This window comes from Amphibalanus amphitrite, unplaced genomic scaffold (assembly GCF_019059575.1).
Source record: "Amphibalanus amphitrite isolate SeventyFive unplaced genomic scaffold, NRLGWU_Aamphi_draft 000042F_arrow, whole genome shotgun sequence".
Classification (NCBI taxonomy): domain Eukaryota; kingdom Metazoa; phylum Arthropoda; class Thecostraca; order Balanomorpha; family Balanidae; genus Amphibalanus; species Amphibalanus amphitrite.
The window spans coordinates 1,078,725-1,106,561 of NW_024881538.1; the positions used below are offsets into that span (position 1 = coordinate 1,078,725).

At 48.5% G+C, this 27,837-nt stretch overlaps 3 protein-coding genes across 9 annotated transcripts; 2 read left to right on the top strand and 1 right to left on the bottom strand.

The window, feature by feature from the left end:
* Nucleotides 1–517: 517 nt before the first annotated feature.
* LOC122376580 (forkhead box protein F2-like) lies at nucleotides 518–5,506 on the bottom strand. Its single transcript, XM_043356470.1, has 5 exons — nucleotides 5,287–5,506; nucleotides 2,457–3,342; nucleotides 2,148–2,272; nucleotides 1,649–1,774; nucleotides 518–1,301 (listed from the first exon to the last, which is right to left on the bottom strand). Exons 2-5 carry the CDS (start codon nucleotides 3,329–3,331, stop codon nucleotides 1,186–1,188), a joined length of 1,242 nt encoding a protein of 413 aa, XP_043212405.1. The 5' UTR covers nucleotides 3,332–3,342; nucleotides 5,287–5,506; the 3' UTR covers nucleotides 518–1,185.
* LOC122376589 (ketohexokinase-like) lies at nucleotides 3,869–18,593 on the top strand. Its single transcript, XM_043356482.1, has 6 exons — nucleotides 3,869–4,095; nucleotides 15,846–15,988; nucleotides 16,183–16,299; nucleotides 16,625–16,829; nucleotides 17,423–17,658; nucleotides 17,992–18,593. Exons 2-6 carry the CDS (start codon nucleotides 15,855–15,857, stop codon nucleotides 18,266–18,268), a joined length of 969 nt encoding a protein of 322 aa, XP_043212417.1. The 5' UTR covers nucleotides 3,869–4,095; nucleotides 15,846–15,854; the 3' UTR covers nucleotides 18,269–18,593.
* Nucleotides 3,909–27,837, top strand: LOC122376598 (60S ribosomal protein L26-like). 7 transcript variants are annotated; one of them, XM_043356527.1, is made up of 3 exons: nucleotides 3,909–3,932; nucleotides 20,883–21,056; nucleotides 27,525–27,837. In XM_043356527.1, exons 2-3 carry the CDS (start codon nucleotides 20,889–20,891, stop codon nucleotides 27,795–27,797), a joined length of 441 nt encoding a protein of 146 aa, XP_043212462.1. In that variant the 5' UTR covers nucleotides 3,909–3,932; nucleotides 20,883–20,888; the 3' UTR covers nucleotides 27,798–27,837. The 7 variants fall into 7 exon arrangements, with proteins under 7 accessions (XP_043212462.1, XP_043212435.1, XP_043212445.1 ...); XM_043356500.1 differs by lacking the exon at nucleotides 3,909–3,932 and adding an exon at nucleotides 20,430–20,647; XM_043356510.1 differs by lacking the exon at nucleotides 3,909–3,932 and adding an exon at nucleotides 20,630–20,651.

Here is a 27,837-nt window from a genome sequence, read left to right on the forward strand (position 1 = left end):
GCGCGCAGTCGCCTCGTGGAGACACGGGCCACCCTCCGTCGACGGCGGCGCGGTACTGGAGGGGGCGGAGCAGCCATCCCCTCCACCAGGCTCAGCCAGGAGGTACAGGGTCGCGGCCCGGCCGCAGCCGCTGCCATGGTAGTCACTACTCACTGATCACAGCACCACTGACATCCGCCGACTACTGCCAGCCCGGGGAGCAGCGTCTCACCAGCCTCACGACTCTACCGTGACGGTATTACCCTCCATCGGATCCACGACGCCGCCTCCCCCTCGTATCCGCCCTCACTCCGCACGAGGCTTCACACGTCATTAATATTTCCGAGCCGTCGGTTAGAAATCACAAGTGCACAGTCACACTGCACCAATCTCCATACTCTGATGCAGATTCTTCAACGGCCATAAGCTCGTGTAACTTATGGTGCCAGCGGAGAAAATAGAAAGTGCACTAGTCATTTATCGGTGGAGCATCCAGTCCAGCATGGTGCCACAATCGTACTCCAATTAAAAGACAATAGGATGCTTCACTATTTATTCATTCGTTTTGTGTCTACTCTACACAAATGATTGACACAGGCACATGTTACACAGTGACATTACAACATTACAACCGCTCCCTACAAGTACAAAACATTACGCTGCGCATCTGCATACACATCCAACAAAGGGGCGCCTGAAAACTCGTACCAAAGTGCTCTCAGTAGCAGCCAAAATGGGCTTTGATAGTGAGAAACAAACAGTATCAAAAGTTAAAAGAGAAAGGCACAGCTCCAAACCCAAATGGTCGATGAATGAATTCATGATTATATACAGTGCAAGAGTATTATCCTTATCATTATGTAAAAGGACGCGATTGTATACGTTTAAAAAAGCCTTCGGAAAAAATATACGAAAACCTTCACAGCCAGGTTTTGTACGCTAAGAAGGCTACGATGTGCATGAAGACACGCGAGAACAGCGAGCGGCGAAGCTGCGCGCCCGGGCCGGCGGGCTGGCCGGCCGGCCGGCCCGCCACCGGCGCCGCACTCAATACCCTGCTTCAGAGTGGCGCACGCGCGCGCGGCACAGACGGCGCGCGACTAGGGACGGCTGCGGCAATAAACGATAATACCGTAACAGGACTAGCGGTGTGCGGCGGCGCGTCGGCCGCGCCATGGGTCGATTGCACGGCAGCTGGGTGGCCGCTCAGGCCTCGTCCGGTGAGTCGGTGGTGCTGCCCACCGTGGGGGACTGGTCGCACGGCGAGCCCGGCTCCAGGCCAGAGTAGAACGCCATGCCGCGCAGCAGCTCCCCGTACAGCTCTGGAGGGAAATGGGAGGGACGAGCCGTCAGTACAGGGGCACACGGAGTACGAACAGCACCAGACGACGGACTAACGGGAGGGGGCGGGGTTCTGGTGCGGAGGGACACGCCTCATTTGGCAAAACAATCCTAGTAACGTAATATGATTAGTAGGTACGTTATTACAATACGACTCTCGAAGAAAACACTATCTTTATCAATGAATTGACATCTTTTAGCTTAGCTTAATCGTTTGATTCTTTTATTCAAATAACACTTCTTAATCGTAAAATGAATTCGTGACATCACCTGCGGAATTATTCGGATGAGGTAACTGGCAGGGAGAGTTCACCGCCGCTCAGCTTACCTGGATTCTCCATGGACTCTTTGATATTGTCTGCAAACTTGCAGTATGTCTTAGACAGATGCTCATGTAGAAATTGCACCTTTTCCGGCTTGGCCATCCATAAAGCTCCCCTATTCGCAGCAGTGCCTGGAATCAACATTGGAATACTTCAGTCACCAAGCCACACTAACTCCGGCAGTCCGTGACGAACTTTCTACTTCTTCAACAGAACAGAAGCTTTGACGGTGTGATACATAAGAAATACAATAAGGAGTTGGACTGGCGAATTTAACTTAAAATTTAGCACCGCCTGGTAATGAGCGATAAGGCCGCAATAGGCGGCCTTCCCTCCACAGCAGCACACACGGCCCCTCAAAATGCGAGTGCCGACAGATGACGTTACCGTGCAGATGATCACAGGCGCACTGCTAAGGTAGGTGGCAGCAGGGTAGAGCAACCAACACCGGGGATAGAATACATCACCGACCACAAGAGCCAAACGACATCGGCATCAGCTCACCTGAAGTATCCTTGCATTCCGGCGCCTTGCAGAAGTTGCTGGAAGACTGGTTGGAGCTTAGAGCGTGCCTCGTATCATTCTTCCAGGTCTTAGAGCTCACTTCCCGAAAATACGGGAACATCCTCCTGCAGAGCAACGGGGCGAGTCAGTACGACAGATCGTGAAGCAGCCCGGTGCTCACTCCAACCCAACACAAACTTATGAAACGCGAGGAACACCAGCCATTCCCCAAATCACGTACCAGTGTCTACCTCACATTTGCCCATAACAGTCAAATCGGTCCACATAGAGCCGCTCAGCTCTACTTACTGCAAGAAGTCGTAGATCTCGTTACAGCGCAGACTGCCCGTCTCGCTGTTGAGCAGCGCCAGCGTGATGAGGTTCACGTACGACAGGCTGGGCTTGGTGTGCTTGCTGTCGGTCTGACCCGTGGTCGACTGCTGCGACTGCTGGCGGCCCTGTCGGCGCGGTGCCGCCGGCGCCGACGTCGGGGCAGGGGGCGGTGACGGCGCCGCGTACGTGACGCCCGTGTGACGCGTCACGGCCGGCGACGTGACGCGGCGCACCACCTTGAGGCGCGGCACGGAGCGGTCGGCCAGGCCGAGCCCGCGCCGCGCCGGCGACACGCTGTAAAAGGCCGTGTGGTCGGTGCGCTCCTGCTGCGTCAGGCCCGGGTAGGGCGGCGGCTCGCGGTAGCTGTCTCCGCCGGCGGCCGGCTTGGTGACACAGCGCAGCGGACGGCGACCCACCGGCCGGCTAGGGGTGTCCGGGGAGGAGGCGCGCGGCCGCGCCGCCGCCGCCGCCGAGCGCAGCGTCACCGCCGTCTCCGGCGTCATCAGCAGCGGGTCGTCACCGAACACAGGGTCCTCGCTGAACGGGTTCAGCGGACACTCCTCGGCCGAGAAGGTGCACGGGTACTGTCCGTGCGAGTGCTGCCGCTCCATGGCTGGCGTCGGCGGCACAAAGTCGAGCGCCAGGGTGCCGGTGCGCGCGCCGCCGCACTCATCCAGCGGGTAGTCGTCGGGCAGGTTGAGGTCGTCCAGCAGGTAGTTGGCGTGGATCTCCGACAGGCTGGAGACGATCAGTGACGGCGAGATGCTGTCCAGCTCGGTGTGGTCGTGCTCGGCGGCAGCCGGCGAGCCCATCTCCGAGTCCGCGGTCGACCACATCGGCAGCGGATCCATAGCGGCACCGCCTGGCGACACAGGGGGATCATGAGCGGGGTCCCTGGGCGCGGCATCGGTGCAGTTATTTGGTGTCATAGCTTGCAGCAAATGCGCATGTATGAGCAGGAAAAGTGACTACATACACGTAACGAAGCATAATCGTATATGCTTGCGTGAATATAATGGGAGGGTGGGTATTTTATGACAAAAGGCTTGACAAAGAGCCCCGTCAGAATTCTGAACCCGACAATGGCACGCAAACGAAGATACGGTCAACGCCGCGGGCCTTCGCCATTCAGTGCAGTCCATAAACCGACAAACTTACGATAACATGACACATTTTTTACACATGGAAAATCCGATTTAAAAAATGGCAATAGTCTGCATTCGAAGGTTGAAGATTCATCTCCACATGTTACTGACCAGACAGCAATCAGCGACAAAAATAAACTGGGATGTGACAACGGATTATCTGGTGATCTTTCAAAAAAGTTTGTTCAACCGAAATTTGGTGATAAGTAATTCAATCTATCGACACATTTACATCTTCCAAGCGGAGCAGCGGAAGGCAGTTGAGTTGGTTAGTATGCGAGGAGTCAAGCGAGGAGTGTGGGTGCTGGTGAGCGTGTGGATTTGTTTTGAATTGTCGGTGGCTGAAATAATTATTGTTCATTTTAAATTTTACAGTTTCAAGCTATGTGGAAATGGTGCAATCCTCGCCAAACATGATTTCTCCACTTGTGAGAAACCAAAACGTCATAACTTAATTGGTCTAGAAGCAGGTAAGTCTTTTTATCACTTTATGGAACTCACATCAATGTTTCAAATTACATGCTTTTTGTTTCCTAAGGCCAAATTGTCACTTACTTTGACCACCCAATCACAAAATAATATGGCTTCATGTTTGAGGTGCCACTGTGGTTTATTGCCAGTGCTAAAGGTTTTTGGGCTTTAGGCTGATACCTTAAAGTGACACATTAAATGCCCACTATCAAAAAGTTGAGGAGGCCAGGTATTTTGTCGAAATAAAGGCAGTTTTACAGCCACACTCTGTAATGCAATCAATTGATTTGACCCTTGATTTTAGGTGTGTTAATTTAATTTCAACTTCATAAAGCAAAAATTGATTACAAAAGCTCACACTTGAAAGGGCACTCAACAGATCAGCTTTAAGTATTGGATTGTGATGAAATATGCCAATTGAAGTAACTTGAACTATTTCATGAGAGCAACTGTCAATGAACTTATCAAAACCTATGAAATTTAAATTGCAAAATAAATTTGTATATGTCAGAAAAATACTGAAGCACAAGCATGAGGCTTTTGCTAGGGTAACTTATTGCTGCTGCTGGGTTCACGGTAATAATATGCAGCATAACAATAAATTTGTGCTCTTGCAGTTTCAGTTAAAATGAAAAACACAAGATGCCTGATAGATCATAGAACGGTCCTCCATGAAACTGAGCTGTTTAGATATTATTGTAAAATTGTTAAGCAAATCATTATCAAAAAATTAATGTTCCAAAAGGGTGAAACTCGAGGCCTATCTCAAACAATGATGAGGTGAATTGGTTGTGGTCTAAATCTGTCTGCTATATTTGTGATCTTAATGTCCTCCAATATTCCATTTTGTCTCAACAATATTTATTCCTAGCAAGTAAGCATATTTCAATTAACCCACAAAATAGAACTTGCATGCTCAACAAAACCACATAACACCATAACAATACTTGGTACTTTGTTCAAAAATCACTGCTTGAACAAGGGCAAGCTTCAAATGAATTAGAAATTCTGATCATTTCGAAACAGAGAATTACCTAAAAATAACAAAATAATGCATACTCATTTATCAGATGCTACAGCCAGTAACGTATTTTTGACATTTTATAATCGCAGCAGAAGGGCGATTTATCAATCGGCGATTTACAAGTTTTCCAGACAATCAAACACGTTTAATACGTTTCAACACTTACTTCAGATGTTGTTGAAGTATTCCAGGCGTTTTTCACTTTTTATCACACGAAATACTCCAATATCAACCCGATTTCCACAAGCAAATACAGCCCGTCCGACTCCTTCCTCGTCCGGCGGCCGTTAGATTTAAATTCCCGGGTTTTCAAACTGGGGCCGCCGGCCGACCAATCAGCGCGCGCGGCGCAGCTGGGCGATGATAGCGGCCGAGTTGTTAGCTACGCTGTGATTGGTCCATTTTGAAATTATTAAAGCCCAGGGTCTCACCTTTTAATGTCCTTGAGTGTATGACGTTCGTAACGTCGGGTGCCCTTTCAAGGTTTCTCAGCTGATTTGGCGGGTGGCTGTGACAGATTCGCCCACTCGAGGGGGGACCCCTCACCGTCTAAAGCAGCCTTGACCGAGCATCTGATGACAAGCTGACGTATTGCGCATCCTCTCGAGAGGAGAAAGCTGGCCGAATCCTTGCAGTTCGAGTTGTATCCACCCGGCATCCATAGCCGGACTGCTCGCATGAGACCGTCGGTCTGATTATTTGTGTTTTATGTCAAGTGGAGTCGGGACAGCGGGCGGGGACTGGGGAGGGGGGGGGGGGGGCGGCAGAGGCAGAGCGGACCAGTGGCACGTGCTCTGCGCCCGGGCCGGCCGCGCCTGATCCGTCCACCGTCCACATTACGACCGGCCGCGCTGACTGCGGTGTTGTAGTGCCCCGCCCACGGCACCGGCGGCCGTTCTGAGCCGAGGGGTCGTGCAGCATTTTTGCGGCAGCTGTGTGCGGCGCTGAGCTTTGTGCGAGTGTTGACATTCGTGACGGATCGTGCTCGCCATTGTGCGGTGGTGATCGTTACTGAATATAGATCCTGATCAGGTACAGTCGTGTACAGGTTGATGGTCCGCCACTCTATCCACCGGGTTCCTATGGCTCAGCATTGGCAGCAGCCGCCTGGTACCGGTAGGCTGTGCCGCATGACCCGAGAGTGAAGCGGCACAGCCTACCCACACTGTATGACACCGGCTCGGGTCGCCTGGTAGAGCGATTTGACCGGACGCTGCGTTACACCAGCTGGGGGAGGGGGGGGGGGGGGTAAGGGTCAGGCCTGTCTATTTGGCTCGGCTCGGTGGATGAGGCGGGCTGGAGTGTGGTGTGGGGCGGGGGTGATGTGGGGAGGGAGTGAGCGGACCTGGGGCTGGGTGTGTGTGGTCACTTGTCGCATAGAACCGATCGTAATCCACCCTCCAAAAATTCGCTTTAGAGACATCACAAAACCCAGGGGGGTTCAAACACCCATCTCCCAAGTGGGGTGCGAAAGGACAGGTAAGGGTCCATACGGTCTCCTCATGAATTGCAGCAAAGAAAGAAAACAGACCTGTCACCAAATAATCTTTCTGAAAAGTGGACTAATCGCATAGCCTCGGACACAGAAATAAACATCCATCACGCGAAGCGTCTCGAACCGGGCCTCTCACTACCGGTCGGTTTGACAGTCTAGCACTCCTACGCTGAGCTACACCGGATGGTGGCCACGGCCGGGGCAAAGTCTGGCCGGGCGGGCGGCGGGCCGGAAGGTCGGCAGCAAAGTCAATGAATGTTTTTGTGGTTTCGGGTGCCGGTCGCTCTAGCTTGGTCATGATGGTGGATCATTGGCAAAACTTTCAACGTGGAGTCCCGGTTCGAGCCTCATAGGGGCTCCGGCTACTTTTCCGAGTTAGGATCTGGTTTGATTTTAGTGGTTGCGAGCCATTTATACGGTTTTACATCTACATGTCGAGTGTCGATTGATTGATTGATTCATTCATTCGTTCATTTAATACATGTCGACATTTAGCATACGAATTGACATCCAGGATCAATCTGATCAATCTACCATTTTCATAAGCGTATTGCCTAAATATCATGCATATATGTATGTGGCACGAGACCTATGGTTGCCTCGATACCGTGCCAAATCAGGTTTTGCACAATGCACAAGTATATTATATTCGCTGTGTCTTCCGTGCATTGTGCTTAGCAAAAACAGGGATGCAATTGTTAAAGCGACGCAAAATGTGCAATGCAGCAAGTGACCACACACACCCGCCCAGCCCCCATGGTCCACCAACACGCCCCACACCACTCGCCAGCCCACGCCAACCACCGAGACGAGCCCCTCCCCCCCGCGCTGGTCTGACGCGACAGCTGGTCTACAAAGCGCTCCACCCGGCGACCCGAGCCGATGTCAAACGGCGTGGGTAGACTGTGCCGCTTCACTCTCGGGTCATGCGGCACAGTCTACCGGTACCAGGCGGCTGCTGCCAATGCTGAGCCATAGGAACCCGGTGGATAAAGAGTAGGGGACCATCAACCTGTACAGTATGTCTTAAAAGTACCGCGCAAAGTGGCGGTGGATCCATCAAGCCTGACCGAGAAAGGGCCTGTTTTAATTTAAAAGTCACCGACCAATTGACCTAGGGAATGGATAAGGATGTCAGTTGCTTCAGTGACCCAAATTTAGCAGGCCCTTGCTCAGTCAGGCTCGATGGATCCACCGTCACTTTGCGCGGTACTTTTAAGACAGACTGTACACGACTGTACTAGGTAGGCTGTACGATTTAGGTATATCGGGTGGATCACTGGCGGGCGGATCCAAGAAGGTGGGGGGGGGGGGGGGGCAGCCGGGCTGATAGTCTGGCCGCCTTGGTCTGGCCGGTATATACTGCCTTGGTCTGGCCTAGGGGCGGCCAAAATGTGATTTGCCCTTTTTCCAAATAGAACTCGTCCCATTAAAATCTCACCTGAGGCCAGCTTTACCAACAGAAAAATAGCCGCCTGCCGGATTTTTTTTTTTTGTCTAAAGACCGCTTCACATATGAAGCGTAAAGTGGTACGGTAAAGCCCTATCCACTTACATGCCCAACGCGTTTACGTACGTACGTGAAGCGGTCTGGCAAAAAATTCCGGCAGGCGGCTATTTTTCTGTAAGTAAAACTGGCCTCTGGACCAAAATTCACAACAGATGACAGACATGCAGACAATTTTTTTTTTTTATAAAATCGTTTCCAAAACCAACTAGTCCACGTATACAGGCGCGCACACAGGATTTTTGAATGGGGGGGGGGGGGCACGACCTTCGAACTGGGCTCCCCCATGCCGAAGGGCCCCCCCCAAAAAAAAATACGGCCCACGGGGCTATATTTCCGTTGGTTTGAAGCTATACCTAATCATCTAATTTATTACGTAAACATTTTTGCAGGTCCCTCAGAAATCAGTCCCGGGCAGCGACTGACTGCCGGCCGGCCGACCGGCCCCGGGTGGCTAGAAGCAGGGGCCGGTCACTGTTTGGCCCGGATGTGTAGGAGCGGGAGCAGCACTCCTTTTTCACGTATATTCGCATATTTTTTAGGCACATCGACATGAAATGTCATCATATCTGATACGATGCGGGATCACAGACTAGAGATCCAGCTTATAACTTATATTTAATGCTTAACCAATGAATCAAATCAACAGGACTATGTACGATGCATGTCGTACACGTACCCAGAATTTCGCCCAAGAGGGGGTCACCTGCTGGTCACCTGACCCCGGGCCCGCGAGTCACCCGGGCGCCCGGGGTCAGCTCAGGCAAAGATGTACCCAGGACCTTTCGATGGGAGGAGGGAGGCACGGTGGGTCCAGTCTCACTGGCAGACGGGTCTCTTTAAAACGGTCTTTGCATGAGAAAATGTGGAAAATTGGCAAGCAAAAGTATCATTTATGCCCGAGGAGTGTGCCTAATGTACACTAATGCCTAATTTACATGGTATTTTACGAGCGAGCGAAGCGAGCGAGCTCCTCAGAGTCACCGGCGTGTGGCGCGTTCAGAGGTGCCAGTGAAAGGCCGTCAGATGCGCTGGTGTTGGGTCCTCACAGGCGCCGTTGCGGGGTCTTAGGGCTTAGAGACACTGGTGGGGCAATCATTGGCATGTGTGTGGCCCTGCAAAATGGCCTGCAAGTGGAAAGTGGCCCGTCATAGGCTGGCAAGGACACTCGGAGGCTGCTAAGAGGCCCTCAGAGTCACTGGTACGTGGCCCTCAGAGGCGTCGGCGTGGGGACTCTCAGAGCCGCCGATGTAGGCCCTTAACCTTCCAGGCGGTGGGGGGGGGGCATTTTTTTGCCCCCCCTTTAGTTTTTTCGATATATCTCGAGAACCGCTGCGCCGATCGTCACCAAACTTTCGGTACCCTCTCGGGAGTAGCTAGCGCACATGGTGACCAAAATTTTTTCAAAAAGCTATGATAGGTTGGCCGCTAATGACGTCAGAGTGACGTCATTTTTGCCATTTTCGACCCAAAAAAAGGTTTCGCGGGAAGAGCTGTCAGGCCTACAGCTTTAGAGATATAGAAAAATGTTTCAGACATAATAGGTGTAGAATTAAAAGGGCTACAAAACTGCTATTTCGGTTTTTTCGAATTTTTTGGATTTTGACCCCCAAAAATCAAAAAATAGATTTTTTGAATATAATAGCCGAAAAATCCAAAAAGTTTTTTGAATTTCGAAAAAACCGGAATATATGTGATAGCCCCTACCGCCTTCTACCTACATACCAAATTTGAGATCGATACCTCTTTTTTTGGCCAAGTTATAGCGAAAAAACTGTTCAAAATTGATGACGTCAATTTTTCAAACTCAATTTTTAGTAATTCTAGAACTCGTAGCGCAAAACAAAGACCACCATTAGACTCCCCGTGACGAGCTGCATCGAATCGATACCCATTTTATGCAAAAATATCAACTTTGAAATTTGACCTTTTTTGACCTGACCTTGACCTGACCTCCACCAGAAAGTGACCTAAACCGTACCTGATGGTCTTAAAACCAACACCATTGAGTTGGAAATGAAAAACTGGCCATAAAACATGCATCGCATAACATTAGTAAAGTTGGGCTCATGTGGTGACCCTTGGTGACCTTTGGTGACCTGACCTGTGACCTGACCTGGTATGACCAGTGACCTCTAATAGCAACATATGTACTAGACAACTGACGCCTTATGGCTGATTTTCGACAAAATGCCTTTTACTCTGTGTTATAGCGCTTTCCCTAGAAGCCCCGTGAACGGTGAAACATTTTATCTTTGACCTGACCTGTGACGTCATCGGTGACCCCGAGGTCAATGAAATTTGGTTTCCCTCGGCAAATTTGACAGGGCTATCGAACGCCGTTTGAATTTTCCGGATCCGTCCAGTAGTTTCGGAGATACGGGGGGGGGGCAAAAAAGTGCCCCCCCCCCACCGCGCGGAAGGTGGCTGGTAGGCCCACCGCCTGCCGGGTTAAGATGCGCTGGTGGGGGTCCCTTGAAGGTGGGGCGAGGGGCCTCGCAGTTGCCGTTGTGGGTGCCTTTAGAAACACTGGTGTGGACCGTGTGTCTATCACAGACGGATGTGGAGCCATAGCAGCCAATCCCTCGTTGGCCGTTACTACTTAGGGCCCTGAGCGGCCGGCGAGGTCTCTCAGAAACCGGCATTGGGCCTTTATGAAGATAATTGTGGCTACATAGGAGCCAATAACGTCCCCCCACAAGCCCTGTGGTGTCCTTCCGAGTTGAAGTGCGGCCAGCGCGAACCCTCTGCTACCAACTGGCGCCGCAGGGCCCCTCGGTTTCGAAGGAACCCTAAACCCGAGAACGGGCACGTACCCCCTCGCTCCCTTGCTATGTCACTGAATCCAAGTGATGGGACCCTTTAGGTAATCAGGGGCGTTTCAGATGACCAGGGGTTTTCAATTGATCAGGGGCCCACCAGGTGACCATGGGCCCCTCTGGTAACCAGGCGCCCCTTAAGTAACCAGGGACCCCATCAATAACCAGGGCCCCTCAGTAAACGGGGGCCACTCAGGGAAGTGTAGGAGTCCCGCAGATAACCAGGGCCGGCAAGGTTTCTCAGGTCCGTTTTTTGACAAGGCTCTTATTGACTCAGGTGCGAGCCCTTTGCCATCAGCAGAGGGCCCTTTCAAGCCTTTTGAGGGCCGTTTAACGTCTCTTGAGTTCCCACTGAGGCCTTCTAAGGGCCCTTTGAGCAGTCGAGGGGCCTTTGAGGCCTTTTGAGGGTCTCTTGACGTCAGCTGAGGACCGTTGGACGCCAGCTGAGGATCGTTTTTGGGCCTTCTGATGGCCATTAGACGCCGATGGATAACCCTCTGACACCAACTGGGGCCCTCTGACACCAGCTAAGGGCACTTTAAGTTTGACGCTAGCTCAGGGCCCTCTGACATTAGCTGGGGGGCCCTCTGACGCTAGCTCAAGGCCCTTTGACGCTCTTTAAGGCCTTCTGGCCCCTTGAGGTCTTCTAAGGGCCCCTTGAGGCTTTTTGAGGGCCGCTTGACGCCAACTGAGGACAGTTTGAGGCCTTCTGATGGCCATTTGGCGCCAGCTGGGGGCCATCTGGCACCAGCTGGGGGCCCTCTGTCACCAGCTAAGGACCCTTTAGAGCCTTCAGAGAGCCATTTGACGCAAGGGTATGGCCCTCTGACGCCAGCTCAGGGACCTTTGACACCCTTTAAGGCCTTCTGACGTCCGTTTGACGTTAGCTGAGGGCCCTTTGAGGCTATCTGAGGGCCCTTTAAGGCCATCTGAGAGTCCTTTGAGGTCATCTGAGGGCTCCTTAAGGCCATCTGAGGGACCTTTGACACCATCTAAGGGCCCTTTGACACCAGATGAGGGCCCTATGACGCTAACTGAGGGCCCTTCGAGGCTATCTGAGGGCCTTTTGAGACCATCTTAGGGCCCTTTAAGGCCATTTGAGGGCCCGTTGTACACGGTCTTCGGTGGTCTAAGGATTAGTTAGAGGCCCATTTGAGGCGGCCTTCGGCCGCCTCAAATGGGCCCCTTCCCTCGAGTTGGGCCCCCCAACTCGAATGGGGGGGGGCACGGGCCCGTGTGCCCCCCCTTGTGTGCGCCCTTGCACGTATAATATCACTAAGCGGGAAAATTTGACCATTGATGACCATCGGAGACCTAACCTCTGAGGCCTGTTTGCAGAACAGGCCTCAGAACAAGTTTTTCGTGAAACAGGCCTCTGACCTGACAACATAACTCTCCTCATTAGGTATTTTTATTTTACGCCGTTTCGAGCGCAGAGGCGGATCCAGCTCAGTTTTTTTTGGGGGGGGGGGCAAACCATAACAATTTATCGATTCTTTCCATGCCTCGTCCATAGGCGTAATGTTAAAATTATGCCGTTTGGGGGGGGGGGGGCAAATGCCCATTTTGCCCCCCCCCCCCTGGATCCGCCACTGTTCGAGCGTCGCTTACCGTGTGTCGCTACGTTGCCCATATGCGGAGCTAAAAAGAGGGTGTGTACTGACTACTGTGTAAATACGTTCCGTGCGCCTTGATGTATTACGATCCGTGGATTTAACTTACGCGGGAGAGTTTTTGTTTTAGATCGGTCGTTACATCCCGGAAACCATTACTGAGTTCCCAAAAAGTGATCGGTTCCATGGCCCCTGCCTTTGAAGGGAGGGAGCCGGGAGCTGATCGGATTTTAAATTTTAGGCATGAGACATTCACGGCCATGTGCCGGTCACTTATTCCCCGGGAAGTGAAGAGGACGGGACACTGGTCTGGTGAATTGCGGTTCCCGAAAGTAGCCTGCGAAATTGCAAGGGGACATACCTATAACATAAACTTCCCGAAAGGGTTCTCTAATTTCCAAACTCACCAGATTTTTTTGCCCTTCTGTGCAGATTTAAACTAACTTTCCTTACCAAATTATCGGAATTCCACTATCTGGCAACTAGCCCTATGTAAACGCGGCTATTGTCTACGGTACGGTGCGCGGTAAAAATCTTTTAAAGGGACCCTCCCACCTTCAAAAAAGTTAATGAATTGGCATGAAAGTGATGTCGCTCGGTTCAGAAAGAGCAAAAACGAATATCTACCAAATTTCATCGAAAAATATTCACCGGTTTTCAAGATATTAGACTTTTACTTTTGTTTACTTTTTGGGATCTCCGCTGTTCCTAGCGACTTTATTTGAAAGTGCGGCATTTGTTGCGCGCAAAGCAGGATATACCACCACGCGCTACAAAACGTTTTAGTCAAACATTTAACGGACGTTCGAAAGCCTGATGACGTCATCAGACTCCCGTAATGGTTAAGAGATAGGGACTAAGCTGGTCCCACCCTGCAAGTAAAGGGAAGAAATTTCTTGAACACCATAAAGCTGCGGGGGTTGCGACCAGGATAAATGGTGGTTTCTGAGCCTGGCCGCAAACTTGGCTATCTCAACTCAAAACTAATGTTAAGGTGGGATGGTCCCTTTAAACGTCTCACTCTCGCCTATCGGCTCGGCTTTAAAATATTTTTCTCTACCTACTCGCGGTTTAATATATAATATCCTTCGCTTAGAACAGTAATGTTTTGCTTGTCAATTTTAAGCCGGTGAATAAGAGCGAATGTCAATCGGCCACCAAGTTTTTGGTTTACAAGTAGTTGGAAGTCATTTGAAATCGCCCTACTTTATTGGGTATTTCGTTGTTTTTTTCAGTGGCGCGGGAACCGGGGGGGGGGGGGGGCTAGCGGGGGCTGAGCCCCCCCCCGGCTTTTCGGCTGGGAGGGCTCGTAATGTATTTGAGCCCCCCCCCCCTCAGCTGGAGGAATCGAAATCGGAAATCTACCAACATAATTTCATAGATTCATACATAGGCGTGGGAACCGGGGGAGGGGGCAGTGGGGGAAGCTTGCCCCCACAACTCTGCGGCCGTGGGGGCGGTGCCCCACAACGTTTCATGAGGCCAGGAACCGTTAGGCAGCTTGTCCTCCCCAAATTAGGGGTTGTGGGTCACAAAGGAAGAAAGCATGTATTTAAGTGAAAAATCCACCTATTTCACTGGCTCGGCAACTCATTTGGCAGATTAAAACCTTTACTCCAGGTTGCCAAAACGGTAGTTTCTTCACTCAGCCGAGACGAAATACCTCACTTTTTGAAAATATTTTCGTGTTTTTTTTTTGTTGTTGAAAAGGCCAAGGTCTGAAAAATAAGTGGCCTAAAACCGGTGAGAAAACTAGATTTGGGGGTACCCTAGGTTGATTTCTATTATGGTTCAGCCCCCCCCCCCCCCAGTCTGGAAAAAGTTCCCGCGCCACTGTTTTTTTAGTACGAATAATCTTCAATAAGGTACATATACATTATACACATGTAGGTACTTACATATTCCAATTATTTGTAGGTAGGCGATTAACGACATCAGTAAACGGCACTTGTTTTCATTATGATTGATTTCATTATATATAATGATATGATTGCGTTTTTCATTCTCAAATGTCAACAACACACTACCTTCATTTGTGTCCGTCTCACTGCGGCATGGTTATGTCAGGAACTACCGCTTCAAGCTGGGTTTGAATCTTGTATCAAGATACCGATGCAACCGTTTTGATTTTCTTAAACATTCGAAGTTCAAACGGAACGCCTGCGCCTTGGCCAACTTCGCACGGACCGGAGGGCGGAGGGGGGGGGGGTACCTGCGTCCTGCCTCCCCCAAAGATCTCGAAAACGAAGCAAGCTAGTGACAAGCGGTAAGGGGCGTGGAGTACAGGCGCCAAGACTAAGGTCATGTTCAGGTCAGGTCAAAAGTGATATATGGGTCAAAATAGACGTTTGACGTTATTGTTAGACGTCACTTGTTTTTTAAGGGAAAGTAGTATTACCATTGAGATTTACTTATCAAAGATCATAAAAATGTATGTGTTGACCTTGAAAGGTCAGTGTTAAAAGTTGACCTAGGTCAAGTGACCTCAAGGTCAGTATTAGTGGTGCCAGTTTCAGAAAAGGTATGTCCAATGTCCGTCCAATTTCCGGTATTCTCGTCGACCGTCCGTCTAAAAATACCCAACCCAGCTGTTTGTCCAAAGATGTCCGAAAGGCGAAAACTATGCAATAATTTACACTCAACACTTATTTGATTTGCTATTACCAGCTATTACCAGCCCATTACCAGCCCAAAAGTGTTTATCATGTCGAGGGCTCAGCTTTCCCATTCGCCATGAGTCAATGCTGTACACCATTACTTTATGAAAATGCTAAGGTGTGGCAGGAGGTTGTCCAATGTTGTCCAAAGCCTGCTGCTTTTGTTCGGCCGAATCCCGAATTGGACTTTGGAGAAAATCGAAATTCCGACGATCAGAGTCCCAATTGGCAGCACTAGTCGGCATAACGCTAATCATTCGATGCGCCTTGACGAACTGAATGCAATTAGATCATTCGTGCGACTGTTAGTACCTCTTTTGTTTAAATGTTATGAAAAAAACGCAGGTGACCTTTGATGACGGCACATAGCCTTACAGTCGCTATAATCCGGCAGTTGCCAGTTGCTACGTATTCCGCCAGATACCATCACTGGGGGGGGGGGGGTGGAAGGGGGAGGTAAACGCCCCAGCCTATAACTCGAGAACCAATAAGCGCAGCGAAACGGGCGAGGCGGAAAACGAAAGTAAAGTTGAATTCCGATGGATCGGTATAGGATTCACTGTGGATCGGTAAAACGGGTCGCAATAGACCTCAGCGGTGTCCATACCGTACATATATCCCCGGTCTGTCATAGTCCTGCACCATGGCGGAGCGACGCGTCATGACTGTCGGCATGGTCTGTGTCGACATCATCAACTACGTAGTTCGCTTCCCGGACGAGGACACGGACGTGGGCAGCAAATCGCCGCTGGAGGTGCCCGGCGGCCTCGGAAACAGGTCAGTAACAAGTGACGTCAGGGGCAAAATAAAGCTTTAAAATTCAGAGATGAATGGAAAAATATGTAGGTATGTCAAAAAATGTGTCGCCATTTTCGTATTATTCTGCTAAAGCTGACGCCGGAACTGAAGTTACTTTGACCTGACCTGACCTGACCTGGTCCGACTGTCACCCTGATTCACGAACGTTCCAGGTGCCTGGACCAACAATGGTGCCGGGGCGGCAATGCTTCCAACTCGGCCACTGTTCTCTCACTTCTGGGCGCTAACGCAGAGTTCTTCGGCTCCATTCCTCAGGGCGATCTCACCAGGTGAGGCATAAAGACGTGCTGTTAAATCATGCACGCCCTTGGCACGGACTTGAGGTATCCATTTCCCGGTGCTATTTCAGGATTTTTTTTCGGTGGGCGAAAGTTTGTGCTCTTCGTGCTAAACGGTTTAAAGATATAAGAATTGGTGTGGCTTCGGCATATCTCTCGAACAATTGGTTTGAAATGCCTACTCTTAACGAATTCTTCATTTGGTAAGAGTAAGACTATGGACATTTCTAAGCACGTCCAAATAGCTCCCTGCTGAACCTTTCGCTGCCGGCTCTAGATGTAAAGTAATCTTGGCCGTTTCTACTACCTATCCCAGTTTCTTCGAGGAGGATTTCCGTCGGGACGGGGTGCACGTGGACCGGTGTCCGCGGCTGCCGGCTCGCACGCCCACCTCGTGCGTCATTGTCAGCGCCGCCTCCGGCACGCGCACCATCGTGCACAGCAACGGCGACCTGCCGGAGCTGCCGGCCGACGCGCTGCGACACGTGCCGCTGCGCGAGTACGACTGGATCCACTTCGAGGTGAGTGGAACGCCCGCTGTCACCGTCTCAGCAGCAGACCATTCATTGTGAAACGTCGTATATTGAAATGACACACTAAGATGAGCTTATACGTAATATGTAAATATTTCATTTGCTGATATGCACGTGTCCCCTCTAGGACTCTTGTCTGTGTTTGATCTCCCACTCCGAACATGTTGGGCAAAAATTCCAACATCATTTTGCTTATGCTCCATCGATCATCTAAAAGAAACGTTTATCACGGAAGTGGGAGTGGCGTTATAATTGTGAGTTTATTATACATCTTAATTCGTTTGATGTGCAGTCGGGATTTCTACCTTCCGCCTCGGGTTTATAATTTCAGTTGATTCTGCGTGATATGTCACATAACTACTTGGACTTAAATTGCTGCCTTTTTGCATTACGTTAACACGAAAAAAAACGTACTTTGCCACTGAACTTATTCTGCATAGTACGTGCTACTGAATCCCGAAGAAGCAAACCAACACTTGGCTAAGCAAGTCGTGTCCAGAAAAACATCAGCTAACTTTATACGTTGTCTTTCCATATTTCTTTTAACTCCTAAAGTACGTCTTGTTTATTTCTCTCCAAAGGGTCGTAACATAGCAAATGTGAACAAAATGGTCGAATATGTGCGAGCTGAGCGGGAGAAGAATCCGGAGCTCAAGCTGACGATCTCTGTTGAGCTGGAGAAGGCCAACAGACCCGAGCTGGACACCCTCTTCTCCCTGGGAGAAGTCGTCTTCATCTCCAAGGATGTGGCCATGTCCAAAGGTTTCACCGACATGGAGTCCGCTGTCCGAGGGCTCAAAGCTAGGACGCTTCCCAGGTAAGGAAAATGGTTTGATGATACATCCGACATTAACACTTTATGCCAGCTCGAACTGCCTCGTTTGCGCATGCTATTTTACCGTTCAAACTTTTTAAACGTATCCACAATGTGATTTTGAGTCGTCGATTACGATTATTGTTTCTACGTCAAATCCAAGGCTTTCCGTAATCCGTTGTAAACGATCAGCTTATCGCAGCTGCCATAAACTGCTCTGCTTACGGAAGATCTGTATTACGTTGTATTGCATTCGGTTGGTCCGATTGAATCGCCATCTGTCTGGTGTTACTCCCGCCGCGGCCGTCGTTCGCTGACGCCCTGTGCGCGGGACAGGTCGGTGCTCATCTGTCCGTGGGGTGAGCTGGGGGCGGCCGCCTGCCTGGCCGACGGTTCGGTGGTGACCAGCCAGGCGCACCGGCCTCCCAGCGTAGTGGACACCGTGGGTGCCGGAGACACCTTCATCGCCGCGTGCATCTGGCGGCTGCGGCGCGGCGACCCTGTGAACCGTGCTCTGCGCACCGCCTGTGTCGTGGCCGGTACCAAAGTCGGCGTCAAGGGGTTCCGTCCGCTGCCACAGCTGCTGAAAGACTCCGGGCTGCTGCACGAGTGATGGGGCGGGGTAGTGTCGGGATACTTATGTAGATCTGATGGGGCATCTGAATAAACTTGTATTGCGCCAATGTTATGTGGGGATCCATTTGTGTAAGAGCTGCGCATAGCTTGGTGGGAAGGTTATCGGAGAAGCAGCATGTCAGTTGGACTCGCAAGTCCTGCTTAAAGTCGTAATAAAGTATCTCTTTTCGGCAGGAAGCCGAAACCGTGAGTAACCTTGTGTGTCAGTAACCTTGTGTGTCAGATGGGGCCAAGCAAGAAGCATTCGTGATATCATGGTATCGCTGCTTAGGCACCATGTTGGAATAAACTAAGGTCAAGTTTTCTTCTTTATTTCTAAATGGCTGAAGCAATGGCTGGAGTTTTATCTGTGCTTCAAATATGTCGTGGCTGAATTCAGTGATCTTTTTAGCACTTTTGTGAGGTAATAAGCGCGCTTGCTGACAAGACGACATATTGTGGGTTTTTCATAACACCGTGACCCGTTCGAGAAGGATCACCTCACGGCCCAAGGGTTCAACATTGAAGTGCCTGGAAGTGAAGGTTGTCCGTTGTCCACGCACTTCACCCTATTACTGGTGGGCTCTACTGAGTGACTACGTTAACCCGCGCCCCGTAGGGGCCGAAACGGCCCCCTGTCCTTTTCCGTCAATATCTCCTGAACGGCTGCAGATATCGCCACCAAACTTTCAGGACCCCTCCGGGAATCAATTTTTAATATTGTGACCCAATCTTTTTTCCAGAGGCAATGATAGGATGGCCACAAATGACGTCAGAATGACGTCATGTTCTGCCAATTTCGACCGAAAAAGAGCTTTGCGAGAAGAGGCGGCTATAAGCGTAGGAACCATGGGTGCAAGGGTGCAGCTGCACCCGCAATATTTCTCCAGTGGGTGCAGACAATGTATTCTGCATCCACACCACAATAATCTGAACAAAAAATAAAAACTTTTCCCATCAACACTACTTCCCATGCAGCACGGCGAATTCAGGATATGTTGCCCACTATCCATCTTTCGAAGCCTTTGCTATTGTGACTGTCTTCAAAACTTACATTTGTGCTGAAGAAAAAAAGGAAAATGGAGCATGTGATTGAACACATACCGAACCGATGACCCATTGTCAACATTTTTAGCCCGATTTCTTCGAAAATGGCTAAGTTGGCCGCTTTTACTTCTTGCGGTAGTCAATATTGACAATTATTAACCCTCGCATGTGTACGGCGTTTTCCAGCTTCTAATGTGTAGGAGGGGGGGGGGGGTCGGTTGGACCCCCTGCCGTTCGGCCCCTGATCGAGCTAGAGCTTCGCGGAAAAAAAAACTAGGGTGTTGCCCGTGACAAGAGGAAGCCTATGATCCCAATTTTAAGGTCCTAGGTCATTGGTTGACCTTCCAGGTCAGGTCAGTGTTCCAAAAGTCGGGAAAATCGGGACCTGCTAGAACTGCGTAAAATGAAGATTTTATCGGATTTTTCGGGGTGCTGATCACGAATATCATGTGAGTTTTGATTACAGATGATTTCTTCATGCATTTAGGCCAGATCGGGTCAGGTCAGGTCAGGTCAACCATTAGGCGTCCTAGCGGCTATCCATAGTAGGTGTCACTCTACCACTGAATGCGCTTTTTCGCGGCGCTGTAGAGCTCTATTGGTTCCCGAGTTATGCGTTGGCTTCTTGGAAATTGTCGACATTCGACCTGGAAATCGGCGAAATTTTGCCTTCAATGACCTCTGGTGACCTGACCTTTGACCTGACCAAAAAATTGACCGAAGTGATTTCCTCATTATTTTTGACGCTCTTTCGAACGCCGCCTTCCGCGTATCGCTACGTGGCCCAGGAGCCGAGTTAGAAGGGGGAGGGGGAGGGGGTGTTCAAACACCCCTCCCCCCAGCAGGGCGTGGAAATCCAGGACCCCCAGCCGGGCGCGGGATAATAAGGCAAAGTACAAGCGAATAGCCAGGTAATATAATTCGCGAAAGCACAAAAGCAAGGTGAAAACGTCCACTTCAACCAAATCGTCGTCCCATGATGGACGACATAGTAGAGAATCAGGCGACATCAAACTAGCAATACATTGCCATTTTACTTGTAGTTATGTATTTCCTGAAGTTTTAACCTTATTCACGCCATGTCAAGGAAACAAGATGCGAGTAAAATACATGTTTGGACATCTGTTTAATTTACATGTCACATCCCTTTCTTCAAAGATATTTCTTTCACATATTAGTGACTTCAAACCAATTAAAGTAATTCAAATTTTCAAAATTCTTAAAATTTTCAAGAATTTATTACATAAAAATGGTTTGCTAGGATGATGTCCGAAATAACAAATAAAATATTTTTGTATACGGCGGCGCGGTCTTTCTGGAACAACGTCCGGTGCGTGAGGTTGTTTGTATTATTTACCGAATATTAACTTGGTAATCTCATTTCACAGCATTGATAACGTTCAACAGACCATTCTGTCTGCTACCTCTGAGCGTAAAATAGAGGCATTCTTCTTTTGACTGCTTCCTGTTGCGCGTACCGCTTAGGACACTGCCATGCCTGTTGGTGTTGCTATTTTGGCGCAGCTGAGACGGTTCGAAGGCTGAGTGAATGTTTTTCATTTCAGAGCAAAATGAAGCTCAACAAGTTTGTTACATCCGACCGGAACAAGAACAGGAAGAGGCATTTCAATGCCCCTTCACATCTGAGGAGGAGGTTGATGTCAGCACCCCTCAGCAAGGAGCTGGTTCAAAAGTACAATGTGAAGTCTATGCCTGTCCGGAAGGATGACGAAGTCCAGGTATGTTATTATCATTGGCAACTTAGCTACCATCATGCACATGAAACCAAAGTTTTTTTCACTGTTTTATGAGCAATGAACTGCCTTTGCAGGCCAGACTGGAAAAGAACCATTTTACTATCAACATGTCTGGTGTGATGAGTGGATAGCTCAAGGTTGAAAATTATGATGCAGTGTCCAGCATAATTGGGCATGCCTAAATTTCTGTACATAATGAACAAAGATATTTTGGTTGTAGTAAAGGAGGGAATAGGGATCACTTTTTTGCAACCAAGGAGAGGTAGGGCGTTTTAGGTCAATTGTAGGTTATAGGTTGTAGTTAAGGTTGGGTCAGGTTTGGTTTGATTTGATTTGATTTGATTTGATTAGAAATCTCCAAGTGTATAGTGCATCTCCTTGATTGCAATAAAAAGTAAATTTCATATAAGGTAATGAGTTTGACAAGTTGACCTAACTTACTTCACTACATTCAAATCATGAACCAGTAACCACGTTATTAATGGGTGCTTAATGTTCATCTCAGGCCACCCATCTGAGCCGGCTGGGTTGACATTTGTGACAGCGCTCAAATGATTTAGACTAAACTGTGAAGTGCCAGATGGAAAAAAATCATGCAAAATATCAGCTGTTTCATGGACTCTCATGTGCTGAAACTTGGCACAAGCCATTATGTGCAGAAAATTTATTGGAAATTGCTAGGAAAGATAAATCTTATTTAAGCAAACCTTTTTGCCATTCAAGCACATGCACATTATGGAGTCAAAATATCAAAAGTTCTCAGACTACAAATCAGAAACTGATACAATTCAAAGTACCAACAAGCTATAAAGAAATCACCAGAAACCACCACCAACCTCCAGTCAGTCATGAGGTCCACAGTGGCTGCAGCTATTTCCCAGTTGTTACTTGTCATACTGAGCATGTACAGTGGGTTCCTAGGCAGTCTTGGCTGCCACCAGCGTTTGGGCGAAACAGGCTTTGGTGCTAACATTTCAAACTGGGGTAAATTGATGTTAGTGAATTAGATGTTCAATTTCTGATTTTTCTCTGATGATAATGGCCTAGATATTTTATTTTGGGGTGTTTTGTCAAGATCAAAGGAATTGCTCCTTATGCCCATTGCTCCCCTGTATGTTTATCTTTCTCAAATTCCTTGATCTCTCACCTTTCCTCTCTGTGGGTGCCTATCAGTCTCCTTCACATCCTCATTGTGTCTCTGATGAGCCATATCCATATCTTTTCCTTCCTCTATCATCCTTCCTCTCACTGCCCATCTCTCTCTCTCTCTCTCTCGCTCTCGCTCTCGCTCTCGCTCTCGATAAGGCCTAACGTCGGAAGTTCCAGAAAGATACGCTATTATTTGCAAAGGGCTGACTAACAGATTTCCAGCATATTCCGCCACATTTTCACACCATTGCCACCTTCTGCCATCCCCAACCTTCCAAGATTTCAAGGCTTCGCTCTCGAACATCTCCGTTGGTGACTGGTGAATAGCACAGCTGGGGAGGGGGGGGGGCGTAGCATCGATCAAAAGAGACCAAATTTTGGCGGTACCGACAAATGCCCGTCTGGGAATCGGGAAATAGCCGCACATTTACAAATGTAAACAAAAGACGTTTGTCTATTACCGTAAAATGGGGTGTTAAGGGACAGTGGGGTGTTAAGGGACAGTTGCATGGGAAAAACTTTGAGTCATATTAACTTTCTAATTTGAGAAGGTTCAATAAAAACTTCAGTGTGGTAGTTGACACTGTTTTGCTCTTGACCATAGGACAAAATGGTATGGTTTTTCATGCAAGTGATTTGGTTCAAAAATGGATTTGAAAATCATGCTACATTTTCACAAAATTGAAACATCTCCAAAACTCTGTGTGTACCACATAAACTAGTGGGTGTACAGGGCCCTGTTTCACCGGTGATAGCAGCAAGCTACTATCAAATTGCGCGAGCTGACGTAATGTGATGACGTCATACTGCTGACGTAAGGGGCAATTCTGGCGCACGATTGCCGCAATATTGTTTTACGTCATCAGCTAAATGTTCGAAGTTAATGTCAAAATTTTTCCTAAACCCAACTTCTTTTAAATACATCATATTGAAAAAAATATATATCAAAAATATATATACTATCATGACTGCGTAAACTCTTACTTTTAGGCTCATACGTCACTTAATGCCGCCGCCAAGGTCGCGGCAATCGTGCGCCGGAACTACCCATTACGACAACAGTATGGCGTCACGACATGACGTCAGCTCGCGAAACGTGATAGCAGCTTGCTGCTATCACCGGTGAAACAGGGCCCAGGGAAAATGAATGCATAGGTGTATTGTCACATGTATTGCACATGTTTCCTGAAAAACTTGTGCAAATCCACCCATTCATTCATCATCCTCTTCCTCTTTTCCGGATACATGCGTATTTTGAGGTGGATGTGGGGTGCTAAGGGACAGGGAAGAAAAAATAAAAATAATATCTAAATATAATTTGATTAAGTTTTCTTTCAGTAGGCATGAAAACACCAAATTCCACATAAAATGCTGGCAAGTTCATGCTTTTATCTCTAACACATCTTGAGTTATGTAACAAAACATCTCAACACTCTCTTTTACAATGATGAGTCAATGGAGACTGATGTAGGTAAATGTGATGTCATCATAAAAAGGCTAAAACAAAGAGGGCAACGTAATGACAAGTGACTAGCTTCAACATGGGTTTTTATTGAAGACAGAAGATTACTTTCTGGTTCTGTTTACCTTATAATTAGCACATTTTCCACAAGCGTAAACTGCATTACACGTAACTGGCTAAAAAGGTCATTAGTGGTGAATGAACCTGACTTGTTTTGTGACAGAATATGCAAAATATTTCAATAAATAAATTGTGTGCCCTTCCACACCCCAATTGTGGGCATTTGATGACCATTTCTTGGAATGATATATGTGTCCCTTAACACCCCACATTGGGGTGCTAAGGGACAGTGATGAAAAATAATAAAAAATAATATGCAGGTATAAATCTTAAAAACTTTAATGTAGCAGGCATGTAAAGCACCAAATTCCACATAAAATGCTGATAATTTGATGCTTCTATCTCCAACCCTTCTTGAGTTATATAACAAAAAACCTCAAAACTGTCCCTTAACACCCCGTTTTACGGTAATTTAATTCAAATGTAAGGAAAATTATTAGAGCCTTTGAAGCCTACTTTGTCATCCTCAGATACATATATGAAGCCCCACCTTGACCCTCGCCGGCGCAGGCCATGTTGCGTCCTTCGACGGCACAAGGGGGGGGGGGGGAGAGGGCTACGACTCGCCTCGCGTTTGGCTCCTAATTGAGCTAGAGCCTCGCGGAAAAAACATCGTTTATATTGTCACGAGACGAAGCCATCAGTACCCGGTTTTAAGGTCATCTGTCAAATGGTGACCTCTGAGGTCAGGTCAATGACCCAAAAGTCGGGAAACCCGGGACCTGTTTGAACGTCATAAAGTGTGGCTGACATGGGTTGCTTTGGGTGCCGACCACTATTATCAGGCTAGTTTTGATCACAGATGTTTCCTTCATGCATTTAGGCCAGGCCCGGTCAGGTCAAGTGTCAACCGATAGGGGTCTTTCTGGGTGTTCGTAGTAGGTGTCAACCGCCTCTGAAAGCCTCGTAACATGTTACATAGGCACCAAAACTACTTCGTTAATGTTCAAATTGTTGCTAAATTAAAATTCATCTAAAAAAACTAGCCTAGAAACTTGTAAAATACGAAAAATTGGGCTAGAGCCTCGCGGAAAAAAAACATCGTGTAGGTCGTCACGAGACGAAGCCAACAGTACCCGGTTTTAAGGTCATATGTCAAATGGTGACCTTTGAGGTCAGGTCAATGACCCAAAAGTCTGGAAAACCGGGACATGTTGGAACGTCATAGAGTGTGGTTGCCATGGGTTTCTTCGGATGCCGATCACGAATATCCTGTTAGTTTTGATCACAGATGTTGCCTTCATGCATTTAGGCCATGTCCGGTCAGGTCAGATCAACCAGTAGGCAGTAGGGGTCTTGCCGGGTATTCGTAGTAGGTGGTAACCGCCTCTGACAGCCTCGTTACATGTTGCATAGGCACCAAAACTACTTCGTTAATGTTCAAATGGTGCTAAATTAGAATTCAGCTCCAAAAACTAGCCTAGAAACATGTAAAATTCGAAAGAGTGGACCGAGGTTTTCAATTGTCAGTGACGTGACCTGACCGTCAGGTGACCTTGACACCCACCCTAATGCATGCGACCAACATCATATCACATGTTTGAGCGCTTGAAACCACGAAAAGACTGCAAACGCGCGGCTCGTGCGAGCCGACATTCGCCGAACGCGATTCCGGCCAAACATGATCTCGAAAAGTAGGTGACAGATCAAAGGTCATTTGGGTCAGGGTCATGCAATTTTAGGGTACGTGTAAAATTGATAAACGCGAGGGTAATGAAAGTTTCGTCGCGATCGACCGCTTTTTACGCGAGTTTTTCGCTAAAAACCGAGAGGAGGAGGGGCCCGGCAGCGTCCCAAGTTTATATTTTAGCTTGGGTGTCAGAGGGGAAAATAATTCAATAGACAGAGAGATGAGAGTGGAAAACTACCGGTTAGGTAAAGCTAAAACAGCTTCGAATGGAAAGAACGGAGTAAAAACGGATTGATTTTTGATAGCATACGAGGGGGTACCCAAAAGTAACGGGAATCGTTCTCTGTAGGCCAAGCCAGTTGTAGCTCGGCATTGCCCTGCTAGGGGCAAACAAGCCTGGCCCCTGGGACTTAGTCTGCACCGTGACGTGACGAAATAAAGAGGCGCGGCCGTGTGGCGCACGTATTTATTGAAGCACTCCCGCCCGATCCGTCGTTTTTTTATGCATAGCGGAACTGAGCAACAACGCGCATCTGTGAAATTTTGTTTCCGGCTGGGGAAGTCCGCGACTGAAACGGTTCCAATGCTTCAAGCAGCATACAAATATGCTGCTGTGAGCAAGACGCGGGTTTATGAATGATTTTCGCACTTCAAAAGTGGTCAAATGTTATCCCAAAAGCGCCCCAAAAAAGCTTGCCAAGTGAAGCCAAATGTCAAGACAATGCTGATTTGTTTTTTCGATGCAAAGGGAAGTGTGCAAAAGGAAATTGTTCCTCCCTGGTCAAACTGCCAATCAGACGTTTTACTTGGACGTTCTGCGGCGTGTGTGAAACACGGTGAGACGAAAACTCCCCGACAGGTGGCGAAGCGGGGAGTGGTGATTTCATCGCGACAGTGTGCCAGCGCACACCGCCTTGAGTGTCAGACAATTTTGGACAAAAATGCATGACCCCACGGATCCACCCTCCCTATTCACCGGATTTGGCACCCTGTGACCTTTTCCTGGTCCCCAGAATGAAAAAGACCTCAAGGGAGTCCATTTCGACGACTTTGATAAGGTAAAAGGAAAAACGACGATGGCTCTTCAAGGCATCACCTTGCAAGAGTTCCAGAGCTGCTTTGAGAGCTGGAAAACGCGTCTGCATAGGTGCATTGTCTCGCAGGGAGAGTACTTTAAGAATGACATGAGTGACGATGTGTAGGGATCAGTGAATAAACAGATATGAAACAATTCCCGTTTCTTTTGGGTACCCCCTCGTATATTTCCTCACAAATGTGGTAGGATGTTCCTTGTAATGTATGTTTAAATATGTTGAAGAGCATATGCGCAGATACTCTTTATTTGATAAGTAGGGAGTGGAGAATTGCTCTTGATAATTTATTGTGAGAGTGGAAAATTGTAGTTTGGAAAAATGGAAAATTTCAGTTTGATATCGTTTCCCACCCAAAGCGACAATTTTTTTTTACATGGGGGGTTCGTTCGCCCCCCGCCCTATACAGGCGAGGGTTAACATCTGAAAGTTTCACACTTTTCTATGTGGGCTCTACATCGGTATCTGGGGTTCTTACGACGTAAACCAGTTTAGGGTTCAGAGCCTGACGCTGACCTTTAAGGACTCAGCAAGACCCTGACGCTATTAAAATATAGGTATGCTTAAAAAACTCCATGATCTTTCCTCTGTGTCGTTGGGAATGTTTCGTTTATTGATGTTTTAAGCGTTATGCAGCGCTTTCTTACTCACAAAAAAGGAAAATGTTAACAAAACGTCGATTTTACTCTCAACGATCAAGACTTGATCGTGCACACTTAGTGTGCACGATTTATTTCCCTATGAGTTACCTCCCTTTGATCTGCTTTGAAAGGAAAAAGTGAAGTCGAAACCTGAAGTATTGCTTCATAGCATAGCGTAAAGTAAACTACTTGGTGCTCATTTTCGAACATTTTGCGAAATTTTAAAGTCATTTGTTAATCAACGCTGACTTGTTTCTTAACGCCTAAATGAATATACCAGTCCTTTTTCGGCTAGAATACCCGTTATATCCCATCGTTCTGTTGAGCTGTTACAATATTTCTCCGTTTGTGTTTCAGGTTGTTCGCGGTCATTACAAGGGGCAGCAGGTCGGCAAGGTGATCCAGGTGTACCGTAAGAAGTGGGTCATCCACATCGAGCGCATCCAGCGCGACAAGGCCAACGGCGCCACCGTCTACGTCGGCATCGACCCCTCCAAGGTGGTGGTCGTGAAGCTGAAGATGAACAAGGACCGCAAGAAGATCCTGGAGCGGCGGGCCGCCGGCCGCGCCGCAGCCCTCGGCAAGGACAAGGGCAAATACACAGAGGAGACGGCCATGGAGACCTCGTGAACCGACTAAACTATATGCCCAATACACTCCGCGACGAGAA

Excerpts from the sequence above, each read along its gene's own strand:
- LOC122376580 (XM_043356470.1), bottom strand. The coding sequence starts at position 3,331 with ATGGATCCGCTGCCGATGTGGTCGACCGCGGACTCGGAGATGGGCTCG. Across the intron at positions 2,273-2,456 it reads GAGATCTACGACTTCTTGCA|GAGGATGTTCCCGTATTTTC; the intron begins GTAAGTAGAGCT and ends GTTGCTCTGCAG. Across the intron at positions 1,302-1,648 it reads AGAGTCCATGGAGAATCCAG|AGCTGTACGGGGAGCTGCTG; the intron begins GTAAGCTGAGCG and ends ATTTCCCTCCAG.
- LOC122376589 (XM_043356482.1), top strand. The coding sequence starts at position 15,855 with ATGGCGGAGCGACGCGTCATGACTGTCGGCATGGTCTGTGTCGACATC. Across the intron at positions 15,989-16,182 it reads CCCGGCGGCCTCGGAAACAG|GTGCCTGGACCAACAATGGT; the intron begins GTCAGTAACAAG and ends CGAACGTTCCAG. Across the intron at positions 16,300-16,624 it reads CCTCAGGGCGATCTCACCAG|TTTCTTCGAGGAGGATTTCC; the intron begins GTGAGGCATAAA and ends TACCTATCCCAG.
- LOC122376598 (XM_043356527.1), top strand. The coding sequence starts at position 20,889 with ATGAAGCTCAACAAGTTTGTTACATCCGACCGGAACAAGAACAGGAAG. Across the intron at positions 21,057-27,524 it reads GGAAGGATGACGAAGTCCAG|GTTGTTCGCGGTCATTACAA; the intron begins GTATGTTATTAT and ends TTTGTGTTTCAG.